The 14072-nt window shown below is 42.5% G+C and overlaps 1 protein-coding gene across 1 annotated transcript in view; it reads right to left on the reverse strand.

Moving 5' to 3' along the window:
• Positions 1–14072, reverse strand: part of LOC132794359 (uncharacterized) — a 50703-nt gene that overhangs the window by 31015 nt on the left and 5616 nt on the right. Inside the window, 4 exon segments of the mRNA XM_060804762.1 lie at positions 7864–7939; positions 8080–8318; positions 8320–11766; positions 11826–11873. Coding sequence (XP_060660745.1) covers positions 7864–7939; positions 8080–8318; positions 8320–11766; positions 11826–11873 — 3810 coding nt within the window.

The following is a 14072-nucleotide window of genomic DNA, read 5'->3' on the forward strand; positions in this document are numbered from 1 at the left end:
GATCAACCTTGGAATCTTGACCCACAAGAAGCAAAGGAAAAATACTTAGAATATTGAAGAAGAAATGTACTATATATATTTAATGTTAGAGCAGCTTATTAGGACTGTGTTTTTGTTGTTAGCGATCTATGCCAAACGAAAGTAAAAGAAAAATCGCGTGCTGATGAAGAAAATTAATAAGCGGCCTGCGTTTTTTGTTGTTCGAGCTGTTGGGCGCAAAAAAAATACCTTCGTGCTAATAGGTTATTTATTTTTTCAGCGAATACCAGACATAGATATAGATAGAGATATGTATGAGTGAGTGTTGTGGCTAGCGTGCACCAAGCAACTGACCCCAATAGCAATTTAACAGCCAGAAAGAAAGGCAACACTTTGTGTTTGGGGCGTGGTCAACAGCACCAACACTTTCATTGTTAAGTTGTTGCTGTCGTTGCTTTTATCGAAAAAGATATGCATACAACACGCATAAACCACATACATACATAATTGTGCAAAAAACTAAAAAAAAAAGTGAAATATATACATAAAACCAAAAGGGAAGCAAGGAAATTACTCACTAATGCGCTTTGTAAGTGCGTTCATTGTCGGTTAATGTTTGTGCGGAGGGGCTCAAAGAAATACAAAGTCTAAGATTAGCTGGGAGTGGAAAGACGCCAGACTTATATAATCTACGCAGATTTCCCACGCAATTGAGCGATCGCTGTCAACGTAAGCCGCTTAAACTCCAAACCACAAAGTTCGTCATCCAACTTAATTTGACAATCAAATGAAAAATTATAATTAGCTGTCAAGCCAGTGGAATTAAACAAATTAGACATCGGACTACTATCGCATCACCTTGACTTTGCTGTGCGCCCCACAAACAACAACAACAACAAAAGACTGAAGTATAAACTATAATAACTGGAGCTAATGCTAGAAAAGAACTCAGTAGCTCGTTAAACGCCTCAAGATAACGCGCTAAAACTAAGCGAAAATATGTGCAGAAGATAAAGTGAATAGAAAATAATAAGGCACAGTTTACGTTTATCCAAATACCCTGTATAAAGAGTTGAAAGAAGTGTGATGAAGTTGTGTGTAGAGATGTAATATCAGTAAAAATAAATAGTAATTATTGATCAGGCTGAAAACTAACAATCATATTTTTTTAGCAAATGTTTTAATTATTTTTATAAACCATAATATTAATTACTGTTTTGTAATTTGTAATATATGGATAACTAACAATTATTTTGTAATTTTGTTTACGAAAGTTGTAGGAATACAATATTGAAATTTTAGATGATTTTCATAACAATTATATTTAGGATAAAAGAGTAAAAATAGAAAAAGAACTTCTACTAAAGTTTTTATTTACAGGTGACTTGTAAGTCGTTTACACTTTGCTTTGCTTTCTTTTATAACTTCTGTAGTGTATTTAGCTTCAGCTCAAACTAAGCCAAGTGCTGTATGCTGTTCTTAGTCTGTCCACCCCCTCGCTGTCCCTTCACATACCCTTTGCACAATTAAAAGAATTGGATTAGTGTTGCAGAAGCCAACAAAGCAAAAAAAAATAAAAGAAAAGAAAAGAAATACAGTAAAGCAGTATAAAAAGAGTTTCTGCTGTTGCTTCTCTACCTTTTGAAGGTAGAGTGTCTGGCTCTTGGCACGTCAGCTGCGCAGTTAGCAGCAGCAGCAGCAGAAGCAGCAGCGTCGTCAACGCGGTCGCGGTCGCCATCGAGCGACGCGTCGGTCTGGGCAAAAGATTACGCTGACAGATAATTAAAATGGTAACTACGTTAAAAGTGCAGTCAGTGGAAAATGTCTGTGTACGCCAGAGTATGAGAAACATTGAAAAATGCGAATAGAATAACTTCTTGGGAATTTAATCCAGATGATTCATTATTTTGGCTAGAGATTGGCAGGTTTATAAAGAAATCGCTCAAGAGAGATTATCTAAAGCGAATGTCAGAGAAATAAATGTAAATAAAAATATTTCAACTTTTAGGTTGATTTTTTTATGTGAGAATGAATTTTGTTTCCACAAATCTATTACAATGTTTATCTTTATATGCATTGATCTGATTAAGTAAAAAATCTCAAATTGGTTCGAACTTCTAACTTCTAAATAAAAAATGTTGCTACATATGTAAATATATCTTATTTTTCAAAGAAAATGTTCTAACTAAATAATAATAATTATACCCTAGTTTGGTAGAAAAACAAAGAAATGGGAAATCCTATTTAAAGTCTATATAAATTATACTGTTCAGTTTTGTAGGGAAACAAAGAACTGCGAAATTCTATTTAAAGTCTAAAGTCTACTGTTTATCTACATTCTCTTATAAAATTTATATATTTTTAATTGAAAACAACCTCCACAATATATCGTATTTTTTAAAGAAAGTGTTCTTCTCTAATATTAATAGTAGAACCTTAATTCTGTAAGAAAATAAATAACTAGGAAATCCTATTTAAGATACAAAAGCAACAGTTATACAGTTAAAAACTTCATCTTCAATAGTAAACAACATTCTAAACTTTCTTCTAACGTGCACTTACTGCTGACTGTGACTGTCATTATATTTTGCCATGCTACTCTCTTGCCTCGCTCTTGAAGTGTATTTGTGTTTGTTTATAACTAAATAGAAGCGCTGTTTAGTGGCAGGTACTACGTACTTAGCGCAGTAACCGCGATGAAATGAGGTTTATTCCCTTGCCTCCTCATCTGCTTTAGCGCTCATTTCTTTTTTGTGAGTGTGTGTACTTTTTTTGTTGTCGTTTTTCTTTTCGCAAAGATAGCTAGAGCTACGGTTCTGTTCTATTTTTCTGTATTTTCGCCATTATAAATTCCACAACATTATTTGCATATTAAAGTAAGTAAATGCTGGAATCTCATGTGCAGCTGCTGGCTGCTCTTGAGGGTTTTTGAGAGTGTGGCAGAAGATTTGGATTTGGATTGTGTGTGGAGTGGGAAGACGATCTCAGTGAGCTGCTGCTGTGGCACAACAAGTTGGTCATGTGCTTTATAATAATGCAATTCAATTACATCTAATTGAAAGACAGTCAGCGGAATTTGGAGCACTTGAGAGAGTACTTTGCCAATTTGCAGGCAATATTTTGTAGGTTACGAGGCGACAGCTGCCGCACTCAGATGCAATATGCAGTGTTGTTGTAGTTTGGCAGATGCAAAACTTTCGCGTGTTAAAGCAATTTGCCAACAGAGAGTGAGACAGCAAGAGCAAGAGAGACGTGGGATCCGGCTGAGGTGCCGGGTGTTCCCCTAGGCAAAAACGGCAATTTCGTTAATGGGTGAAAATAAATAATAATATTTCAGTGATCGTAATGCGCCAAATCAGCGAAAGATTTGCTTCCTCGTTCACAACACAAAGAAATGGGATGCGGAGATGGAGATGGTGCACAAGCGAAGGAAGAGCCAACTTAAAGAGTCCCACAGTCGTATCGAGATTTATTTGCACAATTCCGGTTTTCGGATATTCGTTTGCCTGTTTTATTTCAATTTTTAGTGTCACTATTTGCTAGCATGAACCTCTGCCTCCTTCTCCTTCACCATCTCCCTCGCACCCAATCGAAGAACGAACTAAAACCGAAGCGAACCAAAGCGAAGTGAGCCGAACGAAAACACAGGGCGACAGGCATTAACAGATCTTCAATAGAGAGCAAGTAAGTGTGTGAGTGAACGAGGGTGAGAGAGCAAAGAGAAGCGAGCGTGCGATTGGAGCCCAGGAGTGCAGATGATAACAAGGCGAAACAGTTGACAAAGAGGAAGTGCAGACAAAAACAACAAAAGAAAACCAACTCAACGACAGCTGTTTATTTTGCGTTTTGGACTGAAGAACTTTTGACACTGAGCTTGAGCGAGAGCGAGACAGAGAGTGAGGGAGATAGGAAACTTCAAGTGTCGCCCACATAGAGCAAATGAATTGGAATATTATTAAGTCTTTAAACTCTTCAACAAGCCATTCGTCGCTTTGTCGCTGTGTCTATTGACACTGACACAGTGACACGCAAAAACGAAGACAAGAAAAAAATCAATAATCAAATAAATTGCAATTTAACATTTTGTCGGTTTGATGTGCTAATGTTGCCCAGTTAACAGTGCTTAATGAAATTGTTGCTATTTTGCACACATATAGTATAATTATTTCTTCGTTTTATTTTTTGCACAATTTCGTCGTTTTTGCTTTGGCTTTTATCGCTGAGCATTCACACGGGTAATTACCAATTTTTTGTAGCAACTAACTCAGTTTAAATATTATAAACGTTGCCAACAACAACAAGGAAACAAACACACACCAAACACACACGATAAATACAGGCGAGAGCGCGACGCGCGCAGCTGAGCGGCAGCTGAGTTTTCAGTTTTTCGTTAGTATTCAACGAAACGACAGCGACGACGACGACGGCGGCGACGGCGACGACTCAACGAAATATACGTCCAAACTTGAGCGCATTCGGACAGCAACTGAAAGCAACAAAATTTTGTCGTGCGGCTTTGGGGCCCCGCGAAGCACCAAAAGCGTCAAAGCCACAGCACCAACAGACACACACACACATAAGCAAACGTAGAACGCACAGCACATACAAAGACGGGGAACGTGAAATGCGCACGAAGAAGCTAAGTTGAGAGCGAGAAAAAACACGCTACGTAAGGTAGCTATCCAAAGGTAGATGGCGCTTACGTCACGTAAGTCTACTTGAGGCAGGTTCGAATGCTTAGCAACGAGAGCTTGTGGTGAATTCGAGAGACTGCGTGACTCTCTACGTCTACGTTTGTATGTGTGTGTGAGTGTGCGTATATTGTCGTCAGGTGAGTTTGCGTTCGCTGCACCTTCTGCAACATGTTGTTGCCTGCTATTGCTCTGTCTTATTTTTTTTTTTTTTAATTGAACGTGCAATGCAACTGCAACTGATAGGGAGTAAACAGCACTTGCATTCGCACTCATGCCAAACCTATAAATAGCTCAACCTGAAGCTCAACCGCAACCTCAGCCTCTGAGGCGCGTGTGCCACAATTTAGTTTTATCGTTGATTGAGCGTTAGCCTATCATTAGCTGGACATTTGGCTGGCTTTGGCTATTTAAGTTATGTTTGTATATGCACGCGATTATGCATGTGTGTGTGTGAAGCATTCGTATGCCAATTGGGTGTACGTTACTTTTGTGGGTGTGCATGCTTATAGCTTTGATTATGTGCTGCGATTTATTTAGCGAGGGGCGTGCACTGGTGTTAGTGCACTTGCTAAGCACTGCACATACGATACGCAACTAAATCGTTACGTCATTAAGATCGAATAATCATAACGAAACGAGTGTCGTACGTATGCAAGTATTACAATATTTAAATGAATAAGCTTTATTTTACAAAGAAAATTTAAAATTAAAATGTTCAAGAATATAAATAAAATGTACAATTTAACTGGCATAATAATAAAAAAAGAATAGATTTTATTCAAGCAATCTCAAATTAAAAATAGGTATAGAATAGGACGTAATCATTTTTTTCAGATTCTTCTATTTTCTTTTAATTATTTACACACTTTTAATACTGCAATAAAATGTCTACAATGGCTCACACAATTTACTCCAAAAGAGACAATTAGCTGCAATGTGCAATCAAATTAAAATTTGAATCTCTTTTGGGTTTATTTTTATTAACCTTGGATGGATATGCACATCATCATCATCATCATTTTTATACTAATTTTTATTACTCTATCAAATTTGTATAGTTAGTAGAAGCTGAATTCGAAAACTTCAGGTACTACATTTACTATTTAATACTATTTACTCTATCAATACTACTATACTTTCGTGTATTCTATTTTTAATTATGAAATGACAACATTTACAAGATATTTCCCACAGCTTTATATCCGGGAACATTGTAAATATTGATATGAGCCGATGTTGTTTGTCCACATGGTGAACAAGTTTCATATACTGTACTTAAAACAATATTTTGGTTTTTTTCATGACTGATAATAGAGTTGTGATGAACTCGCCGTACTCAGGGGGCAATAAATGTGTTGCCTTGAATAGTCAGAGCATCGAAAGAAGTACAGACGTAATGGGACAAGTGAGTCATCTCTAGTGATCTGGGGCGAAGCGACAACTTTTTTGTGGCTGTTGATGTCATTATAAGTAGACGAGACAATTGCGTATTTACACACGAAAACTGTACGAAATTATTTTAGCTACTGCGACACAACACTGAAAATGAAATGTAATTTAAGTTTTGTTGTTTTCACGCATCAATGCCACAAACAGTTTGCTATTTTCGGTGCTTTGATTTGTGTGACTAATCACATGGAAGGCGACAGCAATGGGGTTCAAAGTTCGAGCTTCTGATTTGATTTGATGAGTTGAATGCACTTTCAATTTTTATTTAACTGCTTTTTTATGGTCGCATTGGCTGGGCAATGTCAACAATTGCTTAAGAAAGTCAACAAAATAAATATTTGCAATCGTTAAGAGTCGCTTTTGTGCTTTTCGTTTTCAATCTCTACCCGCAAAAACTTAACGAATCGCTGCGAATGCGATGCGGCGCGTCACAAAACGCCGGCGGCGACGGCGACGCTAACCTTTGTCGGCTTTACAGTTAAAGCTCTGCTCTTCGCTCACTTGATTTAGCTTTACGTGCGCGTTAATTGCTTTATGACCCACATACCCTCGCGTCCCCTCCCTCTTCTCTTTACCATGCAGTTTGCCTCTCGGGAAACTGGAGCGAAGAAAGAAGTCTCAAATGCAATGCCGAATTCGATGCTCAGTTGAAAATGAAGTCGAAGTCAAAGTCGTCGCTGCCTGCCTGACTGCATGTAATTAAGATAATATTTTTAACTCTTCCGCCTTTACACTGCGCTTTGTATGTCTGTGACTCACTCACACTGGGCCACACTTGAGAGCTGTCATTATTGAAGAGCGTCTCCCAAGAAAGATTTTCGCTTTGATAAATTCTTGAGGTGTGTATAGCCTGCCCTTTGGCATATCTTTATATTATTTAGGCTTAAAGATGCAGCTGCATGTAAGCGATACTATGTGTGTGCAAGCATTTTAGTAGCTCACCTGGCCAATTGCACAGTGGTCCATAAATAACTTGGTAATGACTTAATTTTGTATTATGATTTGACACTTTAAACAAATTGTACTAATATGTATTGCTGATATGTTATTGATCTAATAGTTGTTTTCGTCGTTATGTAGACGACTTCCTTTATCATTTGAAAATTATTATATATTGTATGTTATTATATATTTTATTTCATTTAAATTCGAATACTGAGTGCAGTACATTAACTATATTATAAAAATTGTTTATTTTTTATACTTTATTTATAATTTTATTTATTTTATTTATCTATAATTTTGGTTACTGCTTAATTGATCGTAGTAATGTGAATAAATGAAAGAAATAGGGTAGCATTGGTAATTTGTAATCAATTTAACTTGAAGTCTATTTTATAATTTATGTTATTGTACTATAAGTTCAACTGCCCAATTCGAATTTTATAATTATTTGCCTTTAGTTTTTTTTTAATTTTTATTTATAATTTACAATATAATTTGAATTACTTTATCAATTTATTTTGGTTTTTGTACTGATGTGTAAATCTGTGTTTATAATTATTTTATGCTTCCTATGATTGGACTGAATAAATAAATAATTACGTTACGTAGCCAAAGACATAAGAGACATACCCGCCGCATGTTTAGTGTATACGATTTTGTAAATAAACACATGCGTGGGCGTCGTTGGCGACGATCAGTCGATAACGTAACGAGCCGGCAGGTTGCCAAAATTGTTGCAATGAGGGTGTGCAAGAGACTGAGAGAGAGAGAGGGAGAGAAAGTATATGGCACTTACCCTGCGTTGTTGCGGCTGCTGCTGTTGCTGCTCATAAAAGTTGCTGCTGCTGCCATTCTCTAGCCACTCGACATCGCTGCAAGATCAAAAGAGAGCAAGAGAGAGCACAATGAAAAACCACATGTTGAACGAAACTCACCACACAACAAAGCAAAAGCAGAGAGCAAAAACAACGCTCTCTCTTAAAAAGCAAAAGCTTTTTTGTTTCGTACTCACCGTTGCATACGCTGTATGACCGGCAGCTGAGCGGTGCTGTCGTGTATTCGCACCTGATCCGGCGTAATCTCCTCGAGCAGAAACATATTCTTGTTCGCCGGCGGCAGCGACGCCGACGTCGGCAGTGATGCCTCGCCACTCTCTAAGATGCCGATGCCGCCGCCGTTATAGAAAAGTGGACTGAGGGGACGGCATGCGCCGCCCAAAAGCTCATCGATGTTTTGATGTCGCGATATAAAAAAGCTTGTCGCCCACGCGGCCCGGCTGCGGAGCATAAGCATAGCGAGGCGCTGTGGCTGGCTGCAACTGTGGCGTCGACGGCGCTGCTGCCATTTGAACTTTTGACATTGGAATGTTATCGTAGGGCGATGCACAAAGCTTTCGCTGCTCCGCCAGCTCGTTGGCCAGCTCGGGCGGCACGGGACTCGAGCATTGTCCCAAGGGCGGCGGTCGCACTGAGTACGCAAAATTGAAGGAGCTGCTCAGCTCCGAGGGCGCATCCTGTGCCAGTGGGCGTGGTATCTGCCCATTCGTTTGCTTAAAGTCCACGACGTCGTTGCCATTTGAGGGCAACAACTGTTCACCAGCGTTGCCAGGCTGTTGCTCGTCATCCTGCAACCACCAGGCGCGCTCTCCTGACTCCCAGTGCTTGATTATGCGTGGCGGCGGCGTTGGAGGCGTTGCTTGCTTCACTGGTGGAGGCGGAGGTGGTGCCTCCTGCTCCTTCTCCTGCCACCAGGCACGCTCACCGGACTCCACGCGCTGTACGTTGAACAGCTTCTTAGCCGGACCCGACATCCACCAGTGTTGTGCAGCAGCATCCGTGGGTGCGCTGCTTCCACTGCCGTTGCTCGCCTTGGAGCTGTTGCTGGGCAGCTTGAGGGTCACCTCCACATGAGGCTCATCGTGATATCCGTTGGTCTTGCACTCTGGCGTCAGGGATTTGATTGGAGTTTGTTGTTGCGTCTGTTCCTCGTCCAGCCACCAGGCATCTTGCTCGGGGGAGATGCGACTTCTGGGCATCAGCTTGCCCTGCACTTCTGACTCTTGTTCCTGCTCCCTTTCGTTGTCGTTGCTGCTGCTCCACCAAGCACCACAAGCTGCCTTGCCACCCTCGGTGATCTCCACACTTGCATCCCTAGACTGCTCATCATCCAGCGGATTTAGGGTTTCCTCCGCTAGCGTATCATCGTCATCGCCCTCATCCTGTCGCAGCCACCAGGCTTGCTCCTCCCCTGAATCAATGTGCCGCAACCTGTAAGGCATATCGCCGCGATTATTGTAATCCAAAGCGGAAGCCGTGTTGATCTGCAGACTCGTGTCCTGCCACCAACTGGGTTCGTCCAGATCCGAGGGATTTGCCTCGCTTGTGGTCAAACTCGACTCTTTGTCGTAGTGTTTTTGTTGCTGTTGAGCTGTGCTCGTCTCGCGAGGATTATGTGTGCTGGAACTGTAGGAGTTGGGATTGCTCGTTGTGTTTGTCGTTGTCGTTATCGGTGTGGTTGTCACCTGGCCACTTGCTGTGGTCTTCGTCGTCGTCGTTGGTTCGTTCGTTCGTGTGTCTAACGTTAGACTGAGCGTGACCATCGAGTCGCATGGCGGCGTGTCTGCCTCGCCCGCGCTCTCGGAGCTTTCGATGAAGATCGGTTCACTATTTGCGTCGTGCTGACGAGTGGCGAAAAAATTCGACACCCCCGACAAGCGCTGCAAACGCGACGTCGACTGCGCTGTCCACTGAGATTGTGACGGTGAAGGCGACGGCGATGCTAACTGCGATGCTGGCGACTGCGGTGAAGACTGCAGCGGGGAAGGCGATTTGGGGGATAACTGGGCTGCCAATTGCGCCGAGGACTGCTCTGCCAACTGAGTTGTAGACTGCGCTGCCAACTGCTTTGCTGACTGCTCTGTCTGTGGCGATGTCGCCGTCGCAGGTGACTGTCTCACTGCGGCGTCACTAGGTGAGTCAGTGACGAACTTGTTGTGGCTATTTTCGCCATCGTCGCCATTGTCACCGCTGCTGTCAGTTGCCTGCTTAGCAGCGACCTTCTTGCTCGTTGTTTTCTCTTTCGGTTGCACGCCGTTTGTTGCCGCTGCCTTCTTCTTGCCCGTCTTTTTGGTGTTCTTGACGCGTTGCTCGTTGTCCGATGAGGAGCAGGCAGAGGTCGCTGTGGAGCTATTGCTACTGCTTCCTGTGCTGGGCGTACAGGATTTATGCGTTTTTAATTTCACGGTACTTGCTTTGCCATTGCTTAGCTTCACTTTGCGCGCGGAGCTGGCTGAGGTGACGCTAGCTTCGCTGCCGCCACTAGGTGATCTTTCCAGTCCCGAACCCGAGGTTGCCTCTGCTGCCGCACCTGTTCCCGTTGCCTCCTCGTTCTCGCCGCTGCTGGGCGTGCGACTTTTACGCGGTCTGTCCGTAGGTCCCACGTTCAGCGAGCTCTTGCGAAAGTCCTTGTTGGGCCAAGGCCACTTTGCCGAGGAGTTGCTCGAGTTGCTGCTGTTGCTAATCTTAGTGGGTGATTCTGCTTTGCTGGGTGCAGCTGGAGGTTTATTGGCCAGATTCTCAACGGAGGATTGTCGGGAGTTGAGTCGCACCGCCTTTGGTGGTGATAACTTTGATTTGCCGTTGCTTGTGCTGCTGCTCTTGACACTAGCCACACTTGAGTTAACGCTGCTCTTTGCTGGACTCACCGAAGGTTCCTTGGACTCGGCGCTCGGTGTGCTGGACTTGGGTGAAACGCTGGACTGAGGACTTGCGTTGTAGCGCAGACTGCTAATGCGATCCCGATGCGAACTGTAGTTGGAGCTGATACTGCTACTGGCAGCGCTGTACCTTAAATACCTCGTGGAATCATCCATGCGATCCGATTGTATCTCCTTCTCCACCATCTGGCGGGGTTTTGTGGAGCGCTGTATGGTCTTCTCGATGGTCTTGGCGATGTCTATGCGACGCGTGCGTTGCACTGTGGTGCTGCCTGGTGGAGTTGGTGAGGTGGCTCTGGTCACCACAGACACGGAGATGAAGGTTTCCTCAGGTGCAGTCTCAGACTGTTGCTCCGGGGATTCTTCCTCCGTTTTGGCTACCTCCTCAACTGTTTCAGCTGGCTGTTCTGGTGTCTGCTGCTCCTCGAGCTCTTTTTCCCTGCTTGCCTTGGCGCGACTTGCGGTTCTCGCATGGAAATCACTTGTGGTCAAGTAAGAGATGGATTTGTCCAGCGTATTACTATTGAGTCGGGTTCCTGTGCTGCCATAGCGATTGCCATAGGTGTTCCTGGAGCTGCTACTACTGCTGTTGCCGCTGCGATAGTTACTAGCTCCCAGTTTACTCCGTGCGCTGTCCAACACCGGACTGGGATCCCTTGATTTCGACTTGGTGTTGTGATTGGTGTGCTCCAGCGCCACTGGACTGGGATCCCTGGATCTGCCATATTTGCCCAGTTTACTTGTTGTGCCCGTGTAGCGTTTGATGGGACTGCTCCGATCACTGGAGCTTGTCGTGTCCTTGGCTTCAATTTTCGCTGCGCTGCCATAGCGACTCACGTAGCTTGTCACCGCTGGCGTGGCAGCTGGAGGATCACGTTTAATGCGATATGTGCCACCGGAGAAGGATGGTCTGTAGGCGCTGGGCGTCGCCAGCGAGGTGTAGCGCGAGGTGGCGCCACTGCCAAGGTCGCTGCCCAATGTGTACTGCAAGTAGATAATGTATTCTATAGATATTTAAGCAGAGAGGATGAGGTAGGACTTACCGTTGAGCTACTCGGCTTATAGGAACTCAGATTAGACTTCCAGGGAGTCTGCAATAAAAAGCAGTCTAAATTAGTTTACGGGAACAAGCAGGGAACTTGTAGTAAAATGTACTTGACAATGATATTCTATCAAAAATCATATCGCTTGCAATATCAATAAACATGCAAATAATACCATATTAAAGAACATTTACAATTCCTGGCATGCGACCAAATCCTGGTGTTGTTAAATACAAACTTTTATTATGTTGTTTATTTTATTTAGTGAAAAAAGTGAACGCTACTAAACAATCCTATTGAACAAATCTTAAAGACTTACTTCAATTACGTCAACTACTCTTATCATAATTTAAATAACCCCAAGAAATAAAGGTAAGCTACAGAAGTATATTACGATTTATTACTGTTTATTTATCGATCATAATTAAAAAGAAAAATGTGTAATAAAGAAAACCATTCTACTATGTATTTCTTAAGATCTTAACAATGCTTCATTTATATCACGGAGCTCCCTTTGATAAAGCAATGAAAACGACTTGTTTTTTTTTTGTGAATCACTTGAAGTGCATAATTACAAAGCAAACAGAATGAGAGCGTGAGTACTTTGACTTCATTGAGTTGCATGATAAGGAAATGAGTTGATTGATTCGCGCACTTAAGCCAACACACCATCGAATGCACTTGCTGCCACATTCCACTTGCCACCTCCCACTTGCCCTTTATAAAGAGAATTCGGCAATTCGCACGAATATTTAATCATCATCAGCGCGTGCAACATAAGGCAAAGAGGCGGAGGCCACAACACCGACACATCAACACCAAGCGAGCACAAAGGCAACTTGAGGCATGCCCCTTCTCGGCGATCTTGCCCCCCCAGGAGGGTCGCTTTGAACTCGCCACAGCCGTTGCCGCAGCCACTGTGGCATTGCTTCGGCCTGCTTCTTCATCGTCTTATGCTTTCTCGATGTATTTCAATTTCAATTTCAATTAAATGGCGCTGTTGCACGCGTTTTTCAATTAATTTGGACGTGTAAACAGATTCATTTCGATTATTTCAACATCTGCCTTCTAATCTTTGTGCCGCACAGTGCATTAGACGCCCTTGCTTCCCTTTCCACATTTTCCTTTGCTGTCTGGGAGGAACTACATATCATTTGATCCGACAGACGCGACATTAATATTGCGAAATCCATGTCGTCTTTTTATAGCTTTTGGCAACAGCGAACAGACGACAAATACTCGACGAGATCTGCGCATAAGCTGCAGCATAATGTGGCAATTATACTTTGGGGGATAATCGAGGGAAATGCATTAAGGAATTCCGGAAAAATCGTAACCCAAATTAAATCACAGGTAAAATCGCTCATAAAATAAGCGACAGGAAGATCTTCATTTCGGAATTCCAAAGTGAGAGTCGTGCATGAAATTCCATGTCGATGATTACTGAACTGTCCCAAGTGGAGCTCAACGACGTTGGCGCCACGCGGCCCACACGATGATGATGCCACAACGGCAACAAAAACAAGGCGAATGACATGTACCATAAAAACAAATGCATATTTCTTCAGTGCTGCCTCCCATCGCGATGATGATGAGGAAGATGAACGGAGGACGATCCCAGTTAATTGTTCTCAACTCGATGTTGTTCTACGCTCAGTGAAATGGAATGCCAAACGCAAATAGACCAACAATGTGCAAAACAAGCAATGAAGTTGAAGATGCTGAGATGGAGATGGAAATGAAGATGAAGATTGCCATGTGTTCTATGAAGAGTGTTTGGCTGTCTCGTGGCGCATTTGACAGCGTTATTATGTGGACTCAATTAGCCGATGCCGTTAAGGACTGCCAACTCAGGAGGGTCTAAGCAGGGTCTGCTTGCTCTATCTGTCAGTTGGCAAAGTCTATAAAACACAGACTGTGCACTCAACTAGCAACATCAGCAACAACAACAAAGAGAACGAGAACTGACTTGGCCAACACAAATCAAATTACAGCCGAAAAACATTTGCGTGCCGTCGACGCGACTCGCCGACAAATGATTTATTTTTAAAATCATTTTAAGTTTTTTTTTTCTTTTATTTTGTATTTTGTTTTGGTGTCAGAGTGTCAGAATAACTGCGAGTATAAAAGTTTATGCGATTTGCTGTAGAACGAATGCTCAGCAAAAAAGTACAACGCATGCAGTTAAAATAAATGAGCGGTTGTATTCAAAGATACTTTGTCGTAAAATTAAATTGAGTTGAACCA

The sequence above is a fragment of the Drosophila nasuta genome, chromosome 3 (genome assembly GCF_023558535.2).
Source record: "Drosophila nasuta strain 15112-1781.00 chromosome 3, ASM2355853v1, whole genome shotgun sequence".
In the NCBI taxonomy this organism is placed as follows: domain Eukaryota; kingdom Metazoa; phylum Arthropoda; class Insecta; order Diptera; family Drosophilidae; genus Drosophila; species Drosophila nasuta.